We start from the raw sequence: 20,690 nt of genomic DNA on the forward strand, positions 1-20,690 counted from the left end.
TTAAATTAGGGTATTAGCTTAACATAATTTAGCGCAGTCACATCAGGAGACTGTGTGACACTCAAAATTATACGAATTATAAAAAACTCCAGCAGTGTTTAGACATAAAGCAGAGTTAATAGTGAATATCTCAGTTTAGGACTGATAATTACTTTTAATAATGATTATTTATTTATATTTGTTGATATTTAAAGAAATCATGGCAATACATTTATGTATGTCTGTCTGTCTGTTCTAAATTGCAGCAATATCAACAACAATTGTTTGTTCTGATCAGTATAAACTCTTTTATTTGTGTAATGTTTAGTACAAATTGAAAAGAAATAATAATATTCTAACATGCAATACTGTGTGCATGTGTTTCTTGTATTACTTCTAACCCTAGCCCTAACCTTAACCATAACGCCCCAGTTACACAGGGCGTCAGCGCCAAAAATTCCCCTTCACTTTGAATTGGTGACCTTGACGTCACATTGACATTGCCGAACTGTATTGTGGATCCATCAGCTCACTGCAGAAGTTGGGAATTTCTCAACTTCTCAAACACCAACGGAAGCGTCAGCAATCAGATCACTTAATGCAAATAACCCAGCTCAGACAGTAGCTGATTGCGAACTAATTTCATTGGCTGACACTGCTATGATGATCGCCTCAGCCCCAACTACAGATAGACCTCGCTCAAGCGTTGACGCCAAAGCCCCGTGTAAATGCACGAAAACAAACTTAAATTGTTACTATTATTATTATTGTTATTATTATTATTATCCATTAATTGTATATTAAAATAATTCAATTCATGTTTGTTTATATAGCACTTTTAAAATGTACATTGTGTCAAATAAGCAAACAACTTTTTCTTAATGTGTTAATAAGAAGAATAAAAACAACAACTATAATAATAATGATAATGATAATAACAATAGCAACAATAATATTATGGTTGTTTTTATCATTGTTAATGATAATAATAATCTTGTGTTTGTATATTAAAATAAGCAAAAAAAAATTATTAATACCTGTTGTTGTTATTAATAATAATAATAAGAATTCTTCTTCTTCTTTTTCTTCTTCTTCGTCTTCTTCTTGTAATGTTTTTATTATTGTTAATAATAATAAAAATGTTGTTCATATATTTTCTTTAATGCCTATACTTTTTTCTTAATACCTATTATTATTAATAAGAACAAATAAATAACAACTTTTCATTAAGATCTGTTAATAATAACAATAATGTTCATTTATTGTGCATTAAATAAGCAAACAGCTTTTTATTAATATGTATATTATTATAAATAACAATAATAAATATATTGTTTGTATATTAAAAAAGGGAAACAACTTTACCTTAATATTTGTTAATAATAACAAAATCAACAGTAAAATATAATAATAATAATAATAATAATAATAATATTTTGAATTTTGTTATTAATAATGAAAATAATAATGTTTGTATATTGTGTATTTAAATACATTTTCGTTTATATGTATTTTAAATAAATACTACATGTTATTAATAATAATACTAATGATAATAATAACAATAATAATAATGTTGTTTGTATATTGTAGATTATTAAACAACTTTTCCTTAATACCTGTAATAATAATAAAAAAAATAAATAATAATGTTTGTTTTAAAATAAGCAAACAACTTTTTTATAAATATGTATATTAATATAATTAATACATGTTAATAATAATAAAAGGCAGTGTTCGTATATTTAAATAAGCAAATCTTTTCCATAATATCTGTTAAAAACAACAAAAACAGCAATAAAAATTATAATAATATTATTTTATTGTTGTTATTAATAATAATACTAATAATCTTTGTATATTGTGGATTAAAATATGTTTTCATTAATATGTATATTATTTAAATTAATACATTTAATTAATAATAATAATAATAATAATATTAATAATGGACCATTATGTGTTTGTAAATTGTAGATAAAAATAAGTTTTCCTTTATACCTGTTGTTAATAATAGTAAATAAATAAATATTATTATGAAAATTGATTGTACAATATGTAATTAATAATTATTAAAATATGTATTCCATTCCATAATAGATTATTATTAATTATTATTAGCAAAAATAAGCATGAATGGCATGATGGGAAGTCTTTGATCAATTGCATGTCCTATAATGAAGGCCAGGTGGATCTCTCCATCAGTCAAACTCCTGCTTTTCCTCCATAACGTGCAGCACTTTAAACAGCCTGTGGTGTCTTTAATGAATCTGTCATGTGCAGCTCACGAACGACGGATCTGCTTTCTGTATCCTGACATTGTAAAGTGAGGAATTTGACCAGTGTAACACAAAGGCCAAAAACACACACTTGAGCAACTTTGCACATTCCTGTAGCGGAGGAAAGAAATTGAAGAGTTTAGAGTTACTGCGCAACATCTGATTAAAACAAGACACTGCAGGTGAATAAAGGGAAATTACTTCAGCATAATGGTCCATTAGAAAAGGCAGACTTAACCAATAAGTGAGGTAAGCTGATGCTTAGGGCCCTGGGTAATCAGGGGGCCAAACCAGTGCGAGGAAGCCTATATTAATCATTTAGCTATTTTAGAAATCTTCTATCATATGTTGTAAAATCTGTCTATAACCATGAAAAGTTGAATGTTATTACTTCATATAAAAACCAGGGGCTCCCATTAATAATGGACAGTTCCTTCTCTACTGCACAAGCAAATATTAAAATCACATTTGGTTAATAAATGTACTTAGTTTGTGAGCTTGTTTTTTTTATTTTGAATTTATAGTTTTTAATTTTATATAAAAAAAAAATAAAGGTTCCACTTAAAAAAAATTCACAAGCAGTTTGTTTACAAAAAAAATTTATCTACAGAGAAAAATAAATGTATATAGAGAAAGAAAATGCCTTTGAATATTATAATATATTAAAGAGAGAGTTTGAATATTAGGGCCCCATACTTGGAATTGTATTTGGAATTGTACTTGTAAAATTTTAAATATGCAAACAAGCCATTTCTTCATTTAAATATCAACAAATCTGCATATAGTTCTAGCACAAAAATGTGATTGTTTGATGCAGTCCATTTGCAGACCTCTAAATCTCTAAGGGTTTTATAGATTTATTTTTTCTCTCCTTATTATTTATTTGTTTTTGTCTCGATGCAGGTTAAAAAACAGCCTTTAAAAATCTGCATTACATCATACTGAACAAAAAACACTACAAGCCAAAATATTTTAAATATCCAAATAAGCTATTGCTTCATTAAAATATTAGTAAATTTGCATACATTTTTAGCACAAACATCGGATCCCTTTTTTCTTCTAGAGAAAGTCTTATTTGTTTTATTTTGGCTAGAATAAAGCAGTTTTAAATTTTTTAACACCATTTTAAGGACACAATTATTAGCCCCTTTAAGCTTATTATTTTTTTAATAGTCTACAGAACAAACCATTGTTATACAATAACTTGCGTAATTACCCTAACCTGCCTTGTTAACCTAATTAACCTAGTTAAGTCTTTAAATGTCACTTTAAGCTGTATAGAAGTGTCTTGAAAAATATCTAGTCAAATATTATTTACTGTCATCATGGCAAAGATAAAATAAATCAGTTATTAGTAATGAGTTATTAAAACTATTATGTTTAAAAATGTGTTGAAAAAATCTTCTCTCAGTTAAACAGAAATTGGGGAAAAAAATAAACGGGGTCTAATAATTCCGGGAGGGGGGGCTAATAATTCTGATTTTAACTGTGTGTGTGTGTATGTGTGTGTGTATATATATATATATATATATATATATATATATATATATATATATATATATATATATATATATATATATATATATACACACACAAATATTTTAAGTCAAAATTTTGCATTTTACATTTTGAGTAGATTTTTTGGAATATCTTATTACTTACAGTGAATAAAATACAGTGAACAACTAAAACAGCATTTCCACAGCATATAATCTTTATTTTTTAATCTTTATCTTTTGTTTTTTCTCAATATTTTGAGAAAAACAGCTTTCAAAAATCTGCATTAGAATCCAAATCTACAAATTAATCAAGCAAAAGTAAAACTTATAGTGTTACATCAGACTGAACAAAAAACACTACAAAAAAAAACAAAATGATTAAAATATGCAAATTAACTCATTAAAATAATCTCAAATTTGCATACATTTCACTGCATGTAATGCAGTCATATTTATTTGTTTATTTTTTTACATATTGCAGTCAAATTTTTTTAAAGTGATGATTTTGGGGAATATCTTATTTTTTCATATTTATAAAAACATAAAAAAAATACAGTGAACAGCCAAAACAAGATTTCCACAGCGAATGCATTTTACTTATTTATTTTATTTATTTTTTATTTTTTTGTCTCCATTTCAAGTTTTTGTAGATTTATTTTTTATCTTTATTTATTTTTATGATTATTTATTTATTTATGTTTGCTTGTTTGTTTTATTATATTACTTTATATAAAAAAAAAAATACAGTGAACAACCAAAACAGGATTTCACAGGGTATAAATGTAATTTTTTGTCTTGGTTCCATGGCTTTGTAGATCTTATTTCTCCTCTTCTTCTTTAATTGTTTCTTCCGTACATTAGACTAAATGCCATAAATGTTGAAATATTCAAATAAGCCATTGCTTCATTCAAATATTCACAAATTTGCATACATTTCTAGCACAAAAATGTAATCGTTTAATACAGTCCGGTTCAATGCTCATTTATTTACTTAGACATATTGAAGTCAAAGGTTAAAGAGATTTTTTTTAACGTCCTATTACTTCATTATTCTCAAAATAATGTGAACAGCATTTCCACAGGGTATGACAAATTATTTATTATGTTTTTTGCACCTCAATTCCATGGTTTTGTAAGGTTTTTTCCCTCTCTCTCATCTAAAAAGCGGCCTCTGGTTTCTCAAGCGCATTGAAAGCTCTATGAAGTGAATTGAATTTACATCTTGTACCGAGACTCCGAATGACATTTCTCTCATTGTTGTGTCCCTGGAGGGAATCTCTCTCTCTCTCTCTCAATGTGATTAGTGTGGCCATTTAATAAGTCATTCATGTTAAATAGGTGACATTAAAAAGCCACTTGGATTTGGAGTGTACCGGCCGCCGAATGGCTTTCAGGCCCTCCAGGCTTCAGCCAGAATGAAGCGTCGTCCAGATAATTCTTTTTTAATACACTGTCATTAAAGAAAAAGAAAAAAAGAGCATTTATCTTTATCTCACTCGGACCGAACAGGAGGAAGAAAAGACTGCAGCCTTGGAATTAATCCATTTAATCTCCCTTTTTTGTGCTAGTAAACTGAGCACATGTGTTTGGGTGTTTAGTTTGTGGCATTATGGGCTTTATTCTTGGTCACAGTTGTAACTAAATCTGCTCAGAGTCTTTTTAAAATGATTTTGAAATAATTTGAAAGAGTTTTGCAGATGAGTAGCTTTTAAATCAGTCATTTTGTAATGTTTTGTTTATAGTATTACATAGTATTATATGTATATAGTATGTATGTATGTATGTACGTACGTATGTATGTATGCATGTACGTATGTATGTATGTATATACGCACATAAACTCACCGGCCACTTTATTAGGTATGACTTACTTGTACTGGGTTGGACCTATTTTGCCGTCAGAACTGCCTTAATCCTTCATGGCATAAATTTAACAAGGTACTGGAAATATTCCTCAGAGATTTTGGTCCATATTGACATGATAGCATCACACAGTCGCTGCAGATTTGTCGACTTTTCATCCATGATGTAAACCTCCCATTCCACCACATCCCAAAGGTGCTCTATTGGATTGATATCTTGTGACTGGTGAGGCCATTTGAGTCAAGCGAACTCATTGTGATGTTCAAGAAACCAGTCTGAGATGATTCACGCTTTATGACATGGCGTGTTATCTATGGAGTCAGATAAGTCTCAATAATATTTCACGCAAAAGACACGATGTACACATGCAAAGCCAAATTCACGTGCATAAAACCAAATTCACATGCGTAAAATATTTATTATATTCACAAAAAGAATTTATTAAAAAGAATAAAAATTTAACATTTGAAGTTCTAAAGCAGCTGTTTTCTTGAAAAAGACTAGAAAGTGTAATTAGAAACTGAATGAAAATGAAAAAAAGATATAAAAAAAGAATAAAAAATTACTCAGGTGAGGATCGAACGGCATCATAACGCAATGTGCTGACCACTGGACCACAGCGGCACTTCTATAGTTGGGTGGCCAGAATGATACTTAATTCTCTCCATTACCCTGCAGGCTACATTTCGCTCATGGGGCTGCGAGACAATTAATAAGAAGAGCGAAGCTGCGGCAAAATAATGAATAAAAAGAGTGAGGCTTTGGTCAAATAAATAAATAAATGAAAAAAAGTGCAACTGCGACAGCTGGCGACTCTGTTCGCCATGCTGGAAAGGAACAGTTTGCGCAAAAGGAGCGCAGAGTGGGTGTCATTGACTACAGCTCTCATCTGATTGGCTGAAAGGTACGAGTGGCCCTGACCCTGCCAGGAAAGTCTCAAAAATACTCACACACGTATCCAGGGGGAGTCGTACGTGAAAGAAGATTTGCACATTCTCATTCAGGATGAACTCGCAAGTTTTAAACATTCAAAACTTTTTGTACACTCTTATACATTTGCAAATGGTGTTTTGCATTTGTACAACTTATTTTATGAAAATGTATTTTTATTTTGAGCACGTGAAATTTTTTTGTTAATATATATAAAAATTTTACACACGTGAATTTGGTTTTATGCACGTGAATTTGGCTACGCATGTGTACATCGTGTCTTTTGCGTGAATTATTATTGAGACTTATCTGACTCCATAGATATCCTGCTGGAAGTAGCCATCAGAAGATGTGTACACTGTGGTCTTAAAGGGATGGACGTGGTCAGCAATAATACTCACGTAGGCTGTGGCGTTGACCCTTGAGATGGTTGTGCGTAAAAATCCCAGTAGATTAGCAGTTTCTGAAATACTCAGACCAGCCCGTCTGGCACCAACAACCATGCCACGTTCAAAGTCACTTAAATCACCTTTCTTCCTCATTCTGATGCTTGGTTTGAACTGCAGCAGATCGTCTTGACCATGCCTACATGCTATATATATTTCCACTTTTCACCTGGATTTTTAGTTCTAATTGAATTCACATCCAACGCACAATGTGTTGTGGGCAATATCAGCAGTTAGAGAACAGACCGTACTACACTTAAATTTTTTACTGGAAATAACAAACCATCCGGGAATCTCAGACATACCCTTTGCAAGGCAAGGCAAGTTTATTTATATAGCACATTTCATACACAGTGGCAATTCAAACTGCTTTACATAAACAAGAATAAAAGAGACGGGTATAAAAAATAAACACAAATAATAAAAATAAAAATTCTAAAAATAAGAATAAAAAATAGATAAAACATAAAAATGTGTTTAAAATATGTTATAAGATAATGAAAAAGAAAAGAAAAACATAATAGTGCGATCTGTCGGACGCAGCACAGTGCTCATTCAGTAAAGGCACAGCTAAGCAGATGTGTTTTCAGTCTTGATTTGAATGTTGGAGCACATCTAAACATTTCTGGAAGCTGATTCCAGCAGCGAGATGCATAGTAGCTGAAAGCAGATTCACCCTGCTTTGACTGAACTCTTGGAACTTCTAGTTTATGGGATCCTAAAGATCTAAGTGATCTGTTAGGTTTGTATTCAGTGAGCATATCTGTAATGTATTGAGGTCCTAGGCCATTTAGTGATTTATAGACCAGTAATAATACTTTAAAGTCTATTCTGAATGTAACCGGGAGCCAGTGTAGAGACCTGAGGACAGGTGTGATGTGCTCTGATTTCCTGGTTCTAGTCAGAATCCTGGCCGCAGCGTTCTGGATGAGCTGCAACTGTCTGACTGTCTTTTTGGGAAGGCCCGTGAGGAGGCCGTTACAGTAATCCACCCTGCTGCTGATAAAAGCATGAGCAAGTTTCTCTAAGTCTTCACTGGAAACAAAGCATCTGATTCTTTCAATGTTTCTGACATGATAGTATGCTGATTTAATTACTGCTTTAACATGACTATTGAAACTCAGATCTGACTCCAGAGTCACTCCAAGATTCTTGACCTTATTTTTTGCAACATACTACAATTTGTGACATACTTGTGATATTTTTTTAAATATTATTTAGGATGGATAGTATGCAAATTGGAACGCAGCACTAAACAGGAAGTGCATTTTCAGATTTGATTTAAAGATCGCAAGGGTAAACTTTTTTTTTATGACATGCACAGATGAATTGATCACCACAACTTAGCAATGTGAGCTAACACAATCAATAGGGTTAGTTTTGATTTCATGTGTACTTGAATCACAGTCTGTATAGGTGAAATTGAACTTGCTTTCAAGAGCAGCATTTGTCTTCACATCAATTACACAACATTCAAACAAACATCAGAAGATTGCCTCTTTGTTGTTTTGTTTTGTTTTGTTTTGTTTTTGAACATTAAAATTGATCATGCCATGATCCGTTTTGAATCACATGCAATGGTGCAATGGCATTTCTTCACCAATTCACTGAGGGAAAACATGAAGCACAGACTGATGATGAGGACGCAGAAAGATGGCCAGAGGAGACAAACACAAGCGAAGAATAACACACGCAAAATAAAATAAAATTGATGGAGAGATTTACGAGGCGTGTCGGCCGAACCTCCGGGGAAAGACGGAGCAGAATGAAGCCGCAGCAGAGCGTCTCTCTGGCGGTGTGGAAATGAGAAGTTTGACCTCGAATCACTGCCTCATCATGGAGGATATGAGGAGCGCCCGAGCTCTCTGACACCCGCGCCCAGCAGCAGTGTGTCCTCCCGCGGGTGCAGATGCTCCAGATGTGGGTGTTTGAGTGATTCTGGATGCTTCTCTGTTCTCCTAGGTGTAAATTGAGCGGGATGGAGTTCACGGTTGAAGAGTTTTACACACGCGCTTCATTCAGACAGAGGCTGTTAGAGTTAATGTGGAGGGTTATTCTGTGTGAAGTCTAAACATGTTTTGTTTGGAAGTGGAAATTGAGGATTCCATCATCATTTTTGTTCACTCTGAGATATATTTTGTGTGTGTGTGTATGTATATATATATATATATATATATATATATATATATATATATATATATATATTAGGGATGTGCGGAGCAGCCGGTATTTGTATTTGTATTTGTATTTGTTGAGAGGGGAAAAGTATTTGTATTTGTATTCGAGTAAAATTCAAAATGGCGCAAAAATATATATTTTTTCTATTACACTTCTAATTTACGTTATAGTGAAAGTATTGTTTAATTATACCCATTATATAAATTATAGATATGCAATATTGGCTGTTGTTTTTGAACATGTGATAAGAAATGTAATTGAAAAGAAAATAACATAGAAGCCATTTTCTCATCCATGGTTAAACCAACAACTAATAAAATACCATTGTGAATATTATGAACCCCACCACCACTGTTCTTGTTGAAGGACACTGAATAGACAGAATAAAAACAAATAATACTTCAAAAAACTGTTCTTCTTCTGAAAGAACTTTTTTCCAATTGACAGAATTCCAAAAACTAAAATTAACTAAATAAATCTAAATAAAACCCTGCCCGGGAGATCTGGCAGAACAAAAGTATTCGATATAATACTAAAAGATACAGCCCCGCTATTATCATCTGCCAGCCACAAAAAAGACACAAAGTTTGTTTGTTTGTTTATTTAGAGATATCTGCAAATATTTTTCAATGGAAGTCAATGGAGGAATATGACTAGTCAGTCATAATATATTTGCAGATATTTCCAATCTGAATTATAATTATGACAAGTCAAAATATAATTAGAGATATCTCTAAATATATTTATGGATAGTCTGAACAAGGTTTAAATGCTAAAACGGCTTGCCATACGCACAGTGGCACAGTGGAGAGTTCTCTAGTTATATCGTTTCAGTCGTTTGTTATGCAGTGACATGCAGTCAAATATTTCGCCTAACAGTCCTTAGGAATACGGTGACACGCAGTCAGATATTTTACCGGACAGATCCGCCACTTTTGGCGCGCATAAACAATCATAAAGCCCTCGTGCTGCAGGAATGAGGAGGTCTGCTGAAGGCGCGCAGCTGACGTGCAGTGAGAGGTTTGCGTCTTTAATAAACTACGGCAGTTTGCGATCACTGAACAGTAAGAATGATTAATAAATCCATATGAAACAGCCCCTTAAAAGTCACGTCTCGCTTTCAGTTTCGGGCTTTGGCGCGTTTTGCACTGAGCATGTGTCTTTCTCTCTCTCTCTCTCTTTCTCTCTCTCTCTCTCTCTCTCTCTCTCTCTTACTCACTCACTCACTCACGCGGGCATGCACTGTGGTCTCATGAGGAAACGCTGCTTTTTGATATAGTGTTTTTCTTGCTCCCGAATACAAATAATTTTTCAAGTATTTGTTTGAATCAAGTATTCGTAAAAACACGCTATTCGTGCCTTTCCGAATACCGTATTCGGGTTCGGCTCCACCCTTAATATATATATATATATATATATATATATATATATATATATATATATATACATATGAGCAATATATTACAAGTAGCAGAGTAATGTGGCTTAAAGATTTTTGAATAAATAATTTTTATTGTTTTTAAAAATTATTTTAATGATAATTATATTTTAATTACTTACAAGTGAGGGAAGGATGGAACGTGAGATTGACAGGCGGATTGGTGCAGCGGCAGCAGTAACGCGATCAATGTACCGGTCCGTTGTGGTAAAGAAGGAGCTGAGTCGAAAGGCAAAATATATATATATTAGGGATGTAACGGTATTGTAAATACCGTCATACCGCAATATTAATTTTTTCCGATATTACCGTAGTCGCATGACTCGGTAAAACTATAGGTCTTCTGAGAAAATTTGCTCAGGCGAATGAAGCGAACGGGAGGTACCGGAAACTACAATTCCCATCAGCCCAGGCTTGGCCATCATCCCTTGCGGTCTGTTGTCGCTACAGATCCAGTAATGCGGAAATGGAGTGTGCTGCTAGAAGCGGGGATCAAAAAGAGCTGGAAATGATCGAACCTAAAGCGGGTGTTGTCATCGCACGCGTACTGAATAGCGGCGTTGTTGCGCGCGTTCTGATCAGCTGTGTTGTCGTGCGCGTACTGTAAAGCGGGGAGGTGGGGTTGTGTGCGCATACTCAAGAGCGGTGTTGTCGCGCGCCTACTGAAGGGCGGGACGGAGGGTGTGTCGCGTCGCGGAGCACTTTTGATCATTTTGGAAGGGCACTTTCTATCCAAGACTAAAAAGGGCATGTGCACTTCACAGGTTGAGCCCTATGTGTGCACGTGTCTGCAAGTTGGGGAATACGACTAATAATCAGTCATGGGGACTGCAGAAACACAGCACACTGTTCAGATTGATGCAGACATGAGACCTCTATCTCACTCATGGTTTGTCCTCTCAAGTGGGGGAAAGACAATGCACAACGTTACCCACTGCTGTCAACCTGGGCCAAGTCATATCTCTCTTGTCCCAGAAACCTCAGTCCCAAATGAGAGGGTTTTTTTTCTGTTGCAGGGGACATTGTAAATGCCCAGAGATACCTGCTTTTACCAGATTATATTTATATGATAATTTTCCTTAAAGCCCATCTCTATCTAAGTGAGTGAGTGATTAAATGTTGAATGTGATGAGTTTTCAACAATACTAATTTGAAACTTAATTATTTTTACATGGTTTAATAATTTTTTGTTATTAAAATTGAAGTTCCTGTTTCAAAGCTTACAGATAGATGACTAATTTGTATGTCATTGACACTTTTGGCACTTTTTTGGAGTATTTTCATAAGTTTTGTTTTTTCCTGTAAATGATTCAATAAATACCGTACCGTGACATTCATACCGAGGTATTACCGTACCGTGAAATTCTGATACCGTTACATCCCTAATATATATATATATATATATATATATATATATATATATATATATATATATATATATATATATATATATACTAGTGCTTGGCAAAAAGAAGTGTGTGTGTTCAGAGCGGTTTTCTCACTGTGTGTTTTTGTGTGCAGATGTGTCTGGTGAGAGCAGTCAGAGCGGTGGTCAGTTCCAGGGTCGTCCGTCTGAGGTCTGGTCTCAGTGGCAGAGTCAACATCACAGTCAGCAGGCTGGAGACCCTCATCCACACACACAGGCCAGCCAGACAGAGGTCTTCCAGGTAAACACACTCACACACCTCCATCCACACACACACACAGGCCAGCCAGACAGAGGTCTTCCAGGTGAACACACACACACAGCTTCACAGTCCAGCCAGACGGAGGTGTCTCATGGCAACACACACACAGCTTCAAAGTCCAGCCAGACGGAGGTCTTCCACTCACTCACTCAAACAGATATGCGCACAGGCACAAACTGACACACAGTCAGATACAAAGGCACTCGCACAAACTTACGCACAGACATGCATACATGCTAATAAACACACCTACACACACATCTAACAAAACCAATAGGGTTTGATCATGCATACTTTAAACAGCATCTCTTCATCCCAATCACTGCAAAAACACAGGTGTTAGTAAAGCATTTGATTGACCTACTTTTGAGCCGCCGTGCTATTAACCTGCTCTCTCTCTCTCTCTCTGTGTTGGTCGTTCAGCCATATCTCTCTTGTGACAGTTCTCTTAATAGTAGGGGTTATACAGACTTGTCAGCTAGTTACATTCTTAGTAGTACTAGCAATGATCAGTGTGTTGCTTGCATTTACTGTGCACTAAATTTAGCCCATGCTAATGTTGCATTATTAATTAAATGAAAGTGTTGACCGTGCATTTGTTTTCCACTAAAATAAGTTATTGGTAGGTCAGACTGAATCTGTGGGCCTTTTTAACTATTTCTGCACGGAATTTTGTACACGGTGTCAGTGGGGTCTTAAAAAGTCTTAAAATGTCTCACATTTCAAAATTTAGGCCCTAAAAAGTCTTAAATTGACTGAAATATTGTGTTGTATGACTTAAATCATTTTAAACAGCTCTTCACTTTCCAATGTCCATGTAAAACTAGCCAATCAAGCCAACACCTGGTTGGGTAGTTTCATTTCAAGTTTCATTACAATACTTAATTTAGTAATTAAAAAAAAAATCATTAACAAATTATGAAAGTACAATTATTAGGCACATTATAAATGTAGTTTTAAGTCAAGAATAGAGGATTTGTAGCTGCAGTTATAGACTGCTTACTAACGTTTAATAATGTAGAGTTAATGCTTAACAGATAATGAATTTACTATTTGCTACTGCTTAACAAATGGTTCATAGTGTGTAGTTATTATAAAGTGTTACCAAGTGTAATTATTAACTCTTATTTATTAACTCTGTTCACCTACTCATATTTATAAACATATGATTTAATTATCTTCCTTGCAAATTCTATTTTTATTTATTTATTTTTTTTATTTTTGTTTAACTGGACCATTAGAAACAATCCTTAGCGTTTAGTCTTGTTTAAGTCTAAAATTTCGTTCAGAACGGTCTTAAAAAGCTCTTCAAAAGTCTTAAATTTGACTCGATGACCTGTAGAAACTCTGTTTGTTTAGATTTTTGCTGAATGATTTGGGGAGTATCATAACAAAAAAGTAAATATATGAAATAAAGAAAAATACCTTTAATACCTTTTATTTAATCTTTACAATCCAACTAGATCCACTTATTTTGATCCACTTAAACAAAGCAAGTCTCTCAAATATCTACTAAAAGATAGACTTTAAAAACTGTATTGTAAATAAATCATATGTACATTTTCAAATGTGTTAATAATATTACTGAAATTAATTTAAAAACTGAATAAATCTAAGTTTACACACATTTACATGAGGAAGTAAACAGACTCATTGATGGGTTAAAAATCTGCAGAAATCTGTGGATTTCTGTGTGCGCAGATTCCTTTTGGGCCTTGTCATGTGTTTTCAAACTGCATGTGTCTATATTTTTCCTGCAAATAAATAGCAAATTTTGGCTCATTGCTAAACATTTGCGTCTTGTGTTTTATTGATGACCAGTCATTGTTGACTTTAATAACGTAAAAGTCGATTTTAAAACATCTATAGTCATTCAACCTTTGCTTTACAGTAAATTGAAAACAAAAATACTGAGGCCAAGTCTGTTTAATATAACTTCTTGCTGTGTTTGGGTGCGCATGCATACTTTAAACGCCATCTCTCCATCCCAATCACTGCAGAAACACGGGTGTTAGTAAAGCATTTGAGTGACCTAAGTTCCAGCTCTCGTTGGTCTCCTTTTGTACGCGCTCAAAAAACTACATTTGCTGTTTGTTCAAACTTCTTACATAAATAAGCTGAAACAACGCAATACTTAAGATATATATATATTTTTTTTTTGGGGGGGGGGGGGGGGGGGGGGTGACGTGATGGATTTAACTTAATCCTTCATTTTGTCCCAAAACAAATGGATTGTGTGGAACCCAGCAATTTTGGGTTGTTCGTACTCCCCTTGTGACAGTTTTCTTTACAGTAGATTGAAAGTAAAGCACTACATTGAAAGTCCTAAAGGACACAATAAGGCCATACTCACACTAGGTACAGTTGCCTCGAACCGGGCCAAAGCATGTTTGTCCCGCCTCCTGTCTCCCCCGACGGCCCGCGCTCACACCACAAACGGGCCTCGGCACTACATTTCCCTAGTTATATCATTTCAGTCGTTTGTTATGCAGTGACATGCAGTCAAATATTTCGCCAAACAGTCCTTAGGGATGCGGGGACACGCAGTCAGATATTTCGCAGAACAGATCCGCCACTTTTGTCGCTCAAAAACAATCATAAAGCTCTCGTGCTGCAGGAATGAGGAGGTCTGCTGAAGGCGCGCAGCTGTCGTGCTGTGAGGAGTTCTCGTCTTTAATAAACTACGGCAGTTTGCGTTCACTGAACAGTAAGAATGATTAATAAATCCATATCAAACAACCCCTTAAAAGTCACGTCTCGCTTTCAGTTTCGGGCTTTGGTGCGTTTTGCACTCACACACAAGCGTACCGTGCCAAAGCCCAAGTGAACCGCGCTCAGGCACACCTCTTACAACCGGGCCAGGGCCGGCCAAGTGAACCATGCTTGAGCCCGATTCAGCACACTCACACTTCTCAAACGATCCGGGGAACGGGCCTGGGCCCGGTACGGATGGCATAGTGTGAGTAGGCCCTAAGAGGCAGTCTGATGTATCGTCTCTCTGTGTTTGTGTTCACAGGACATGCTGCCGATGCCGGGTGACCCAACACAGGGAACAACCAACTACAACATTGAAGACTTTGCTGACCTCGGCATGTTCCCACCATTCTCTGAGTAACTGGACACGCATCTGTTTGTTTGTTTGTTTGGGTTCAGACTGCAGTACCTTCATCTCACACCTGACGCACATGACGCTGCTGAAACACATCTCTGCATACACACACAAAGCAAATCAATATATATTCCCAGTCTTAATGCTCTTCTTCAATGTTTAATCATCATCAGGCAGTGACTAAACACTGTAAAAAAGTTGACTTGCCTAAATCCAGTGCAGGACTTGGGTTACAAGTTGGGTCAACTCAAAAAGCTGTGCAGCAAATTGCCTAACAATTTTAATTTAAGTCAACGTTCTTTGTTACAGTGAAGGGATGGTTCATTCCTAGGGTTGTCACCATACTGGAATTCGGTGCCAATCGATACTATATTAAAAACTTACTTACTTACTTACTTACTCAAACAGCGCTGATTTGCTATTGTGTTTACTTGCTCAACAGAAATGACTGTGATTGGCCGTGAAGGTCATCAGTTCACCGAACTTACCGCTGCTTACTGAGTGCTACCACAAATACAGGGACACTGGAGCGTTTTAAACCCGCGGATTGCTTGTATATCAGCTTATAGACAAACCTGCTGGTCATTACATCTTTAAAACGCTCCAGTGTCCCTGTATCTGTGTTTACATTCAGTAAACAGTGGTGAGTTCGGTGAACTGATGACCTTTACGGCCAATCACAGTCATTTCTGTTGAGCATGTGAACACAACAGAAAGTCAGCGCTGTTTAGGAACGCAATCAAATGTTAGCAGGAAATTAACGTTTTTTTTTAAATTTCATGACCGCTTTGTTCTGGGGTTCTTTGACTTCCATAGTATTTTTTTTTCCTATGGTGGAAGTCAGCCTTTTTTGTTACACTGAAGAGGTGGTTCACTCCTAGGGTTGTCACGATACTGGAATTTTAAAAACGTCAAGTTGACAGAATTTTTAAAATTATGCTAATTGTACTCACTTTTTTTAATTAACGTAAACAATTTTCCATAACTCCTTCCATATATTTGTTTTTAAGCTTTTCTGTATTTAGCAAAATGACATACAGTAAATTTCTGTTGAGCACATGAACACAATAGCGAATCAGCAATGTTTAAGAATGCGTTCAACAGTGCTCAAATGTCAGCGGGAAATGGACGTTTTTGAAATTTCGGGACCGACTTGTCCTGGGATCCATTGACTTCCATAGTATACTTTTTCCTACCGTGGAAGTAAATGGATCTCAGCTATGAGCATTCTGAGTCAACTTTCTTTGTTAAGGTGAAAGGAAAGTTCACCCCTAGGGTTGTCACCATATTGAAATTTGATACCAATCGATACTGGAATTTTAAAAACGTCAAGTTGACTGAATTTTTATAATTCTGCTAATTCTACTCCCTTTTTTTAAAAATAAAAGTAAACAATTTTCCATAACACCTTTATTATATTTGTTTTCGAGCTTTTCTGTATCTAGCAAAATGGCATACAGTAAAATAAATCTGCTTTTCCAGACTCCAGTGTGTCTTCTAAATTCAATACAGGCCATAAGTTTAGATTTTATAGACTTAATGATGCACCAAATATGAAATATTGTGATAATTACAGTAATTATTTGAATACAGACGTGCTGAAATAGTCTGACACTGTAAAAAGGGATTAGTTGACTTTTAAAAAGTGAGTACAATTAGCATAATTCTAAAAATGAAGTCAGCTTAACAGTTTCAAGTTACAGTGCGTTTACTTACATTTTAATGACTGTGACGCGAGCATTTTAAAGGCATGTCTATCAGTTTGTTTGTCAATAAGCTGACATAGGAGCAATCCACTGATGAATCACAGCTTTAAAACACTCCAGTGTCGCTGTATCTGTGGTTATACTCTGTAAACAGCAGTGAGTTTGGTGAACTGATGACCTTCACAACCAATCACAGTCATTTCTGTTGAGCACATGAACACAATTGTGAATCAGTGCTGTTTAAGAACACAATCAACAGCGCTCAAATGTAAGCGGGAAATGGATGTTTTTAAAATTTTAAAACAGGTAGGGGGATTCATTGACTTCCATAGTATTTTGTTTCCTACTGTGGAATTCAATGGATCCCAGCAATGAGCATTCTTCTGAGTCAACTTTTTTGTTACGGTAAAGGGATGGTTCACCGCTAGGGTGGTCACCATACTAAAATTTTAAAACCTCCATTTCCTGCTAATATTTGAGCTCTGTTGAGCACAGCGCTGATTTGCCATTGTGTTCAAGTGCTTCAACAGAAATGATAATGATTGGCTGTGATACAGGGACACTGGAGCCTTTCAAAGTCACGTCGATCAGCTGGTTTGTCTATAAGCTGAAATACGAGCTTTAAAACGTGGCTTTAAAATGCTCCAGTGTCCCTGTGTCTGTGTTTACGCTCAGTAAACAGTGATGAGTTCGGTGAACTGATGACCTTCATGACCAATCACAGTCATTTCTGTTGAGCATGTGAACACAATGGCGAGTCAGCTGTGTTTAAGAACGTGCTCATATGTTAGTGGGAAATGGACGTTTTTAACATTACAGTACCAATTGGTACCGAATTCTAGTATAGTGACAACCCTATTCACCCCAAAATGAAACTGACATCATTTACTCACCCAAAACTTATTTGAGTTTCTTCTCTGGAGCACAAAATATAAGATATTTTGAGGAATGCTCGTTGCTGGCACCAATTGACTTCCATAGTCATTGTTTTTTTTTCATACTATGGAAGTCAATAGCTGCAAGCAGCCAGCATTCTTCAAAGTTTCTTCTTTTTAAGGTTTAAAACCACATCAAGGGGAGTAAATCATTCATTTTTGGGTGAACTATCCCTTTTATTGCTATTGCTTTGAGTAGAAAATCATGAAACGATCGTCTTTTAAATGACTTTGTATTTATAGGCCATTTCTATGAGCAAATATTAAAACTGCCACTCATCAGAATAATTTACATTGAAAGCAGGCTGATTTAGCATCTAATTTAGGTGAAATGTGAACACGATGCAATATTTTGTTGTGTCAAATTACCATTTGAGGATCGACCAAATAATTTTTCACACACAAATATATATATATATATATATATATATATATATATAATGAAGAGATTTCTGATGAACTGGTGACCATCACATCATCAGGGCACTTGCATAGTCATTGTTTTTTTTTCATACTATGGAAGTCAATAACTGCAAGCAACCAGCATTCTTCAAAGTATCTTCTTTTTAAGGTTTAAAACCACATTAGGAGAGTAAATCATTCATTTTTGGGTAAACTATCCCTTTTATTACTATTGCTTTGAGTAGAAAAACATATAAAACAATCGTCTTTTAAATAATTTTGCATTTATAGGACATTTCTATGAGCAAATAATAAAGCTGCCACTCATCAGGCTAATTTACATTGAAAGCAGGCTGATTTAGCACCTAATTTAGGTGAAATGTGAACACGATGCAATATTTTGTTGCGTCAAATTACCATTCGAGTATTCACCAAATCAATTTTCCCACACACACACACAAATAAATATATAATGAAGAGATTTCCTTTTGGACTTTTTATGGTACAGAAGTATTTTCGGAATCTTTCATGATATGAAGGATTGTTTTCTTCAAGTGTTGCACCTCGTTTTTATCATTGCCAAACAGCATCTTGCTGACCTAAAAAAACAAAACAAAAAAAAAACAAACAAAAAAACAATCGCTGAGATATTTTTACGCTTACCATGTAAAATGTAGTCTATGTAGTGATGTCTATAACCTAGCTTAATCAATGATAAATGTAGACGGATGTAAAGACAAAAACAGTATTTGATTTACATTGATGCAAAAAACAAAACAAACAAAAAAAAACACTAGCAACAATGTCACTTTGTTAAAAAATCTACATCAGAAGATGCAGCGGAAATCTCAAGCCTTTTTCTGCTGGCTGTTGCGATTCTTACCATTACCTTTTCGGATTAACGGATCCCGCCACAGAAATGGACTGATGGAAAGACCTGGACACGAAATCGACTGCTTTTTTTGGAAATGGAATGAATGTTTTCATGTAAATAATGTGATTTTTAATGTTTGTCAGACCATGTTTTATTTCACATACAGCTCTATATATATATCTACACACACACACACACACACACACACACCTGTGTAGGTTTAATATCATTGTGTGCAATGTTGAGTACATATTTAACTCTCCATACTTAGTTAGCCTGTCCATTGTACAATGACTTTAGGAGTGTATAAAAATCGTGTAAATGTGTTTCTGTTACTTTTGTGTAACTTTATGACAAGGAGTTGTGCTCGTGACAATAAATTCTCATTGACTATGTGGATTTCATTCAAACAGATTATGCTGTGTTCTTCACGTTGGCAGATTGTTAATGTTCTTAGTTTTATATCTGAGTCTCGTATAGTAGTTTTACTTTCATACAACACTTTAATTTTGCTGATGATAGTGATTTTAGCTTCAGCTCTTTTGCCTCAGTATCTGAAACAATGGGGTAAATGCTGAAGTATGCTAATATGGCTTTTAATTTGCCAGTAACCTGGGTTAAGCGCTTCCGGTGAACTGAACGCCATTGCAAAATCGGTGCGTTGGTCTGTTTTCTCTAAAAATCAGCGATCTCCACTGGCTGAGTGATATCCGATATAAAGTGAGTCTCAGATTGTACAAGAAGCCCCGCATTAAATTACATTTCCCCCCGCCATGTCTTTATAATATCAGCATTTATTTTACCTCAGTATATTCAATGGAGCTTCTGCGCTAGCCTGCCAATTCTGATGGGCGCATGCCAGTAAACGATATTTTGTCTCGTTTTACGCTTGAGCAACTAAATGAATACCAAAGTTTATTTAACTGATTGTATTTTAATGACTTTACAACATCGATGCTGTAAAAGGAACCATAAAAATTGGGAAAAAAAACTCACAATGACAGATCACCAGAAGTTTATCAGTATGGGAACAACATTAGCTCAGCATACACCCTATTCATGGACAAAGTCTCTCTAAACTCCGCCTTTCTGAGAACCTGCCCTGCTCTGATTGGTCAAATGATTGGGCCAATCTGCACTCTCAACAAAAAAGGTACAAAAGCTGTCACTTTAGGTTAACATTTGTATCTAAAGTGTGAATATTATTCAATTTATCTTCATTTCTATAGCGCTTTTACAATTTAGATAGTCTCAAAGCAGCTTAACATGGATGTTCTAGTAAATTGAAACTGTGTCAGTCCAGTTTTCAGAGTTGAAGTTCAGTTCAGTGTGGTTTAATTGTCACTGCTGAAAGTCCAAACACT

General features: G+C 35.0%; 1 protein-coding gene across 4 annotated transcripts in view; it reads left to right on the forward strand.

Moving 5' to 3' along the window:
- Positions 1 to 19,730, forward strand: part of arnt2 (aryl-hydrocarbon receptor nuclear translocator 2) — a 179,285-nt gene extending 159,555 nt beyond the window's left edge. For 3 of the 4 annotated variants that reach the window (XM_009302938.5, XM_009302939.5, XM_009302940.5), the window contains 2 exons: positions 12,134 to 12,279; positions 15,317 to 19,730. In XM_009302938.5, the coding sequence (XP_009301213.1) occupies positions 12,134 to 12,279; positions 15,317 to 15,415 (245 nt within the window). In that variant the 3' untranslated portion in view covers positions 15,416 to 19,730. 4 annotated transcript variants of the gene reach the window in all.
- The last annotated feature ends 960 nt before the right edge of the window (positions 19,731 to 20,690 follow it).

The sequence above is a fragment of the Danio rerio genome, chromosome 7, assembly GCF_049306965.1.
Source record: "Danio rerio strain Tuebingen ecotype United States chromosome 7, GRCz12tu, whole genome shotgun sequence".
Taxonomy (NCBI): domain Eukaryota; kingdom Metazoa; phylum Chordata; class Actinopteri; order Cypriniformes; family Danionidae; genus Danio; species Danio rerio.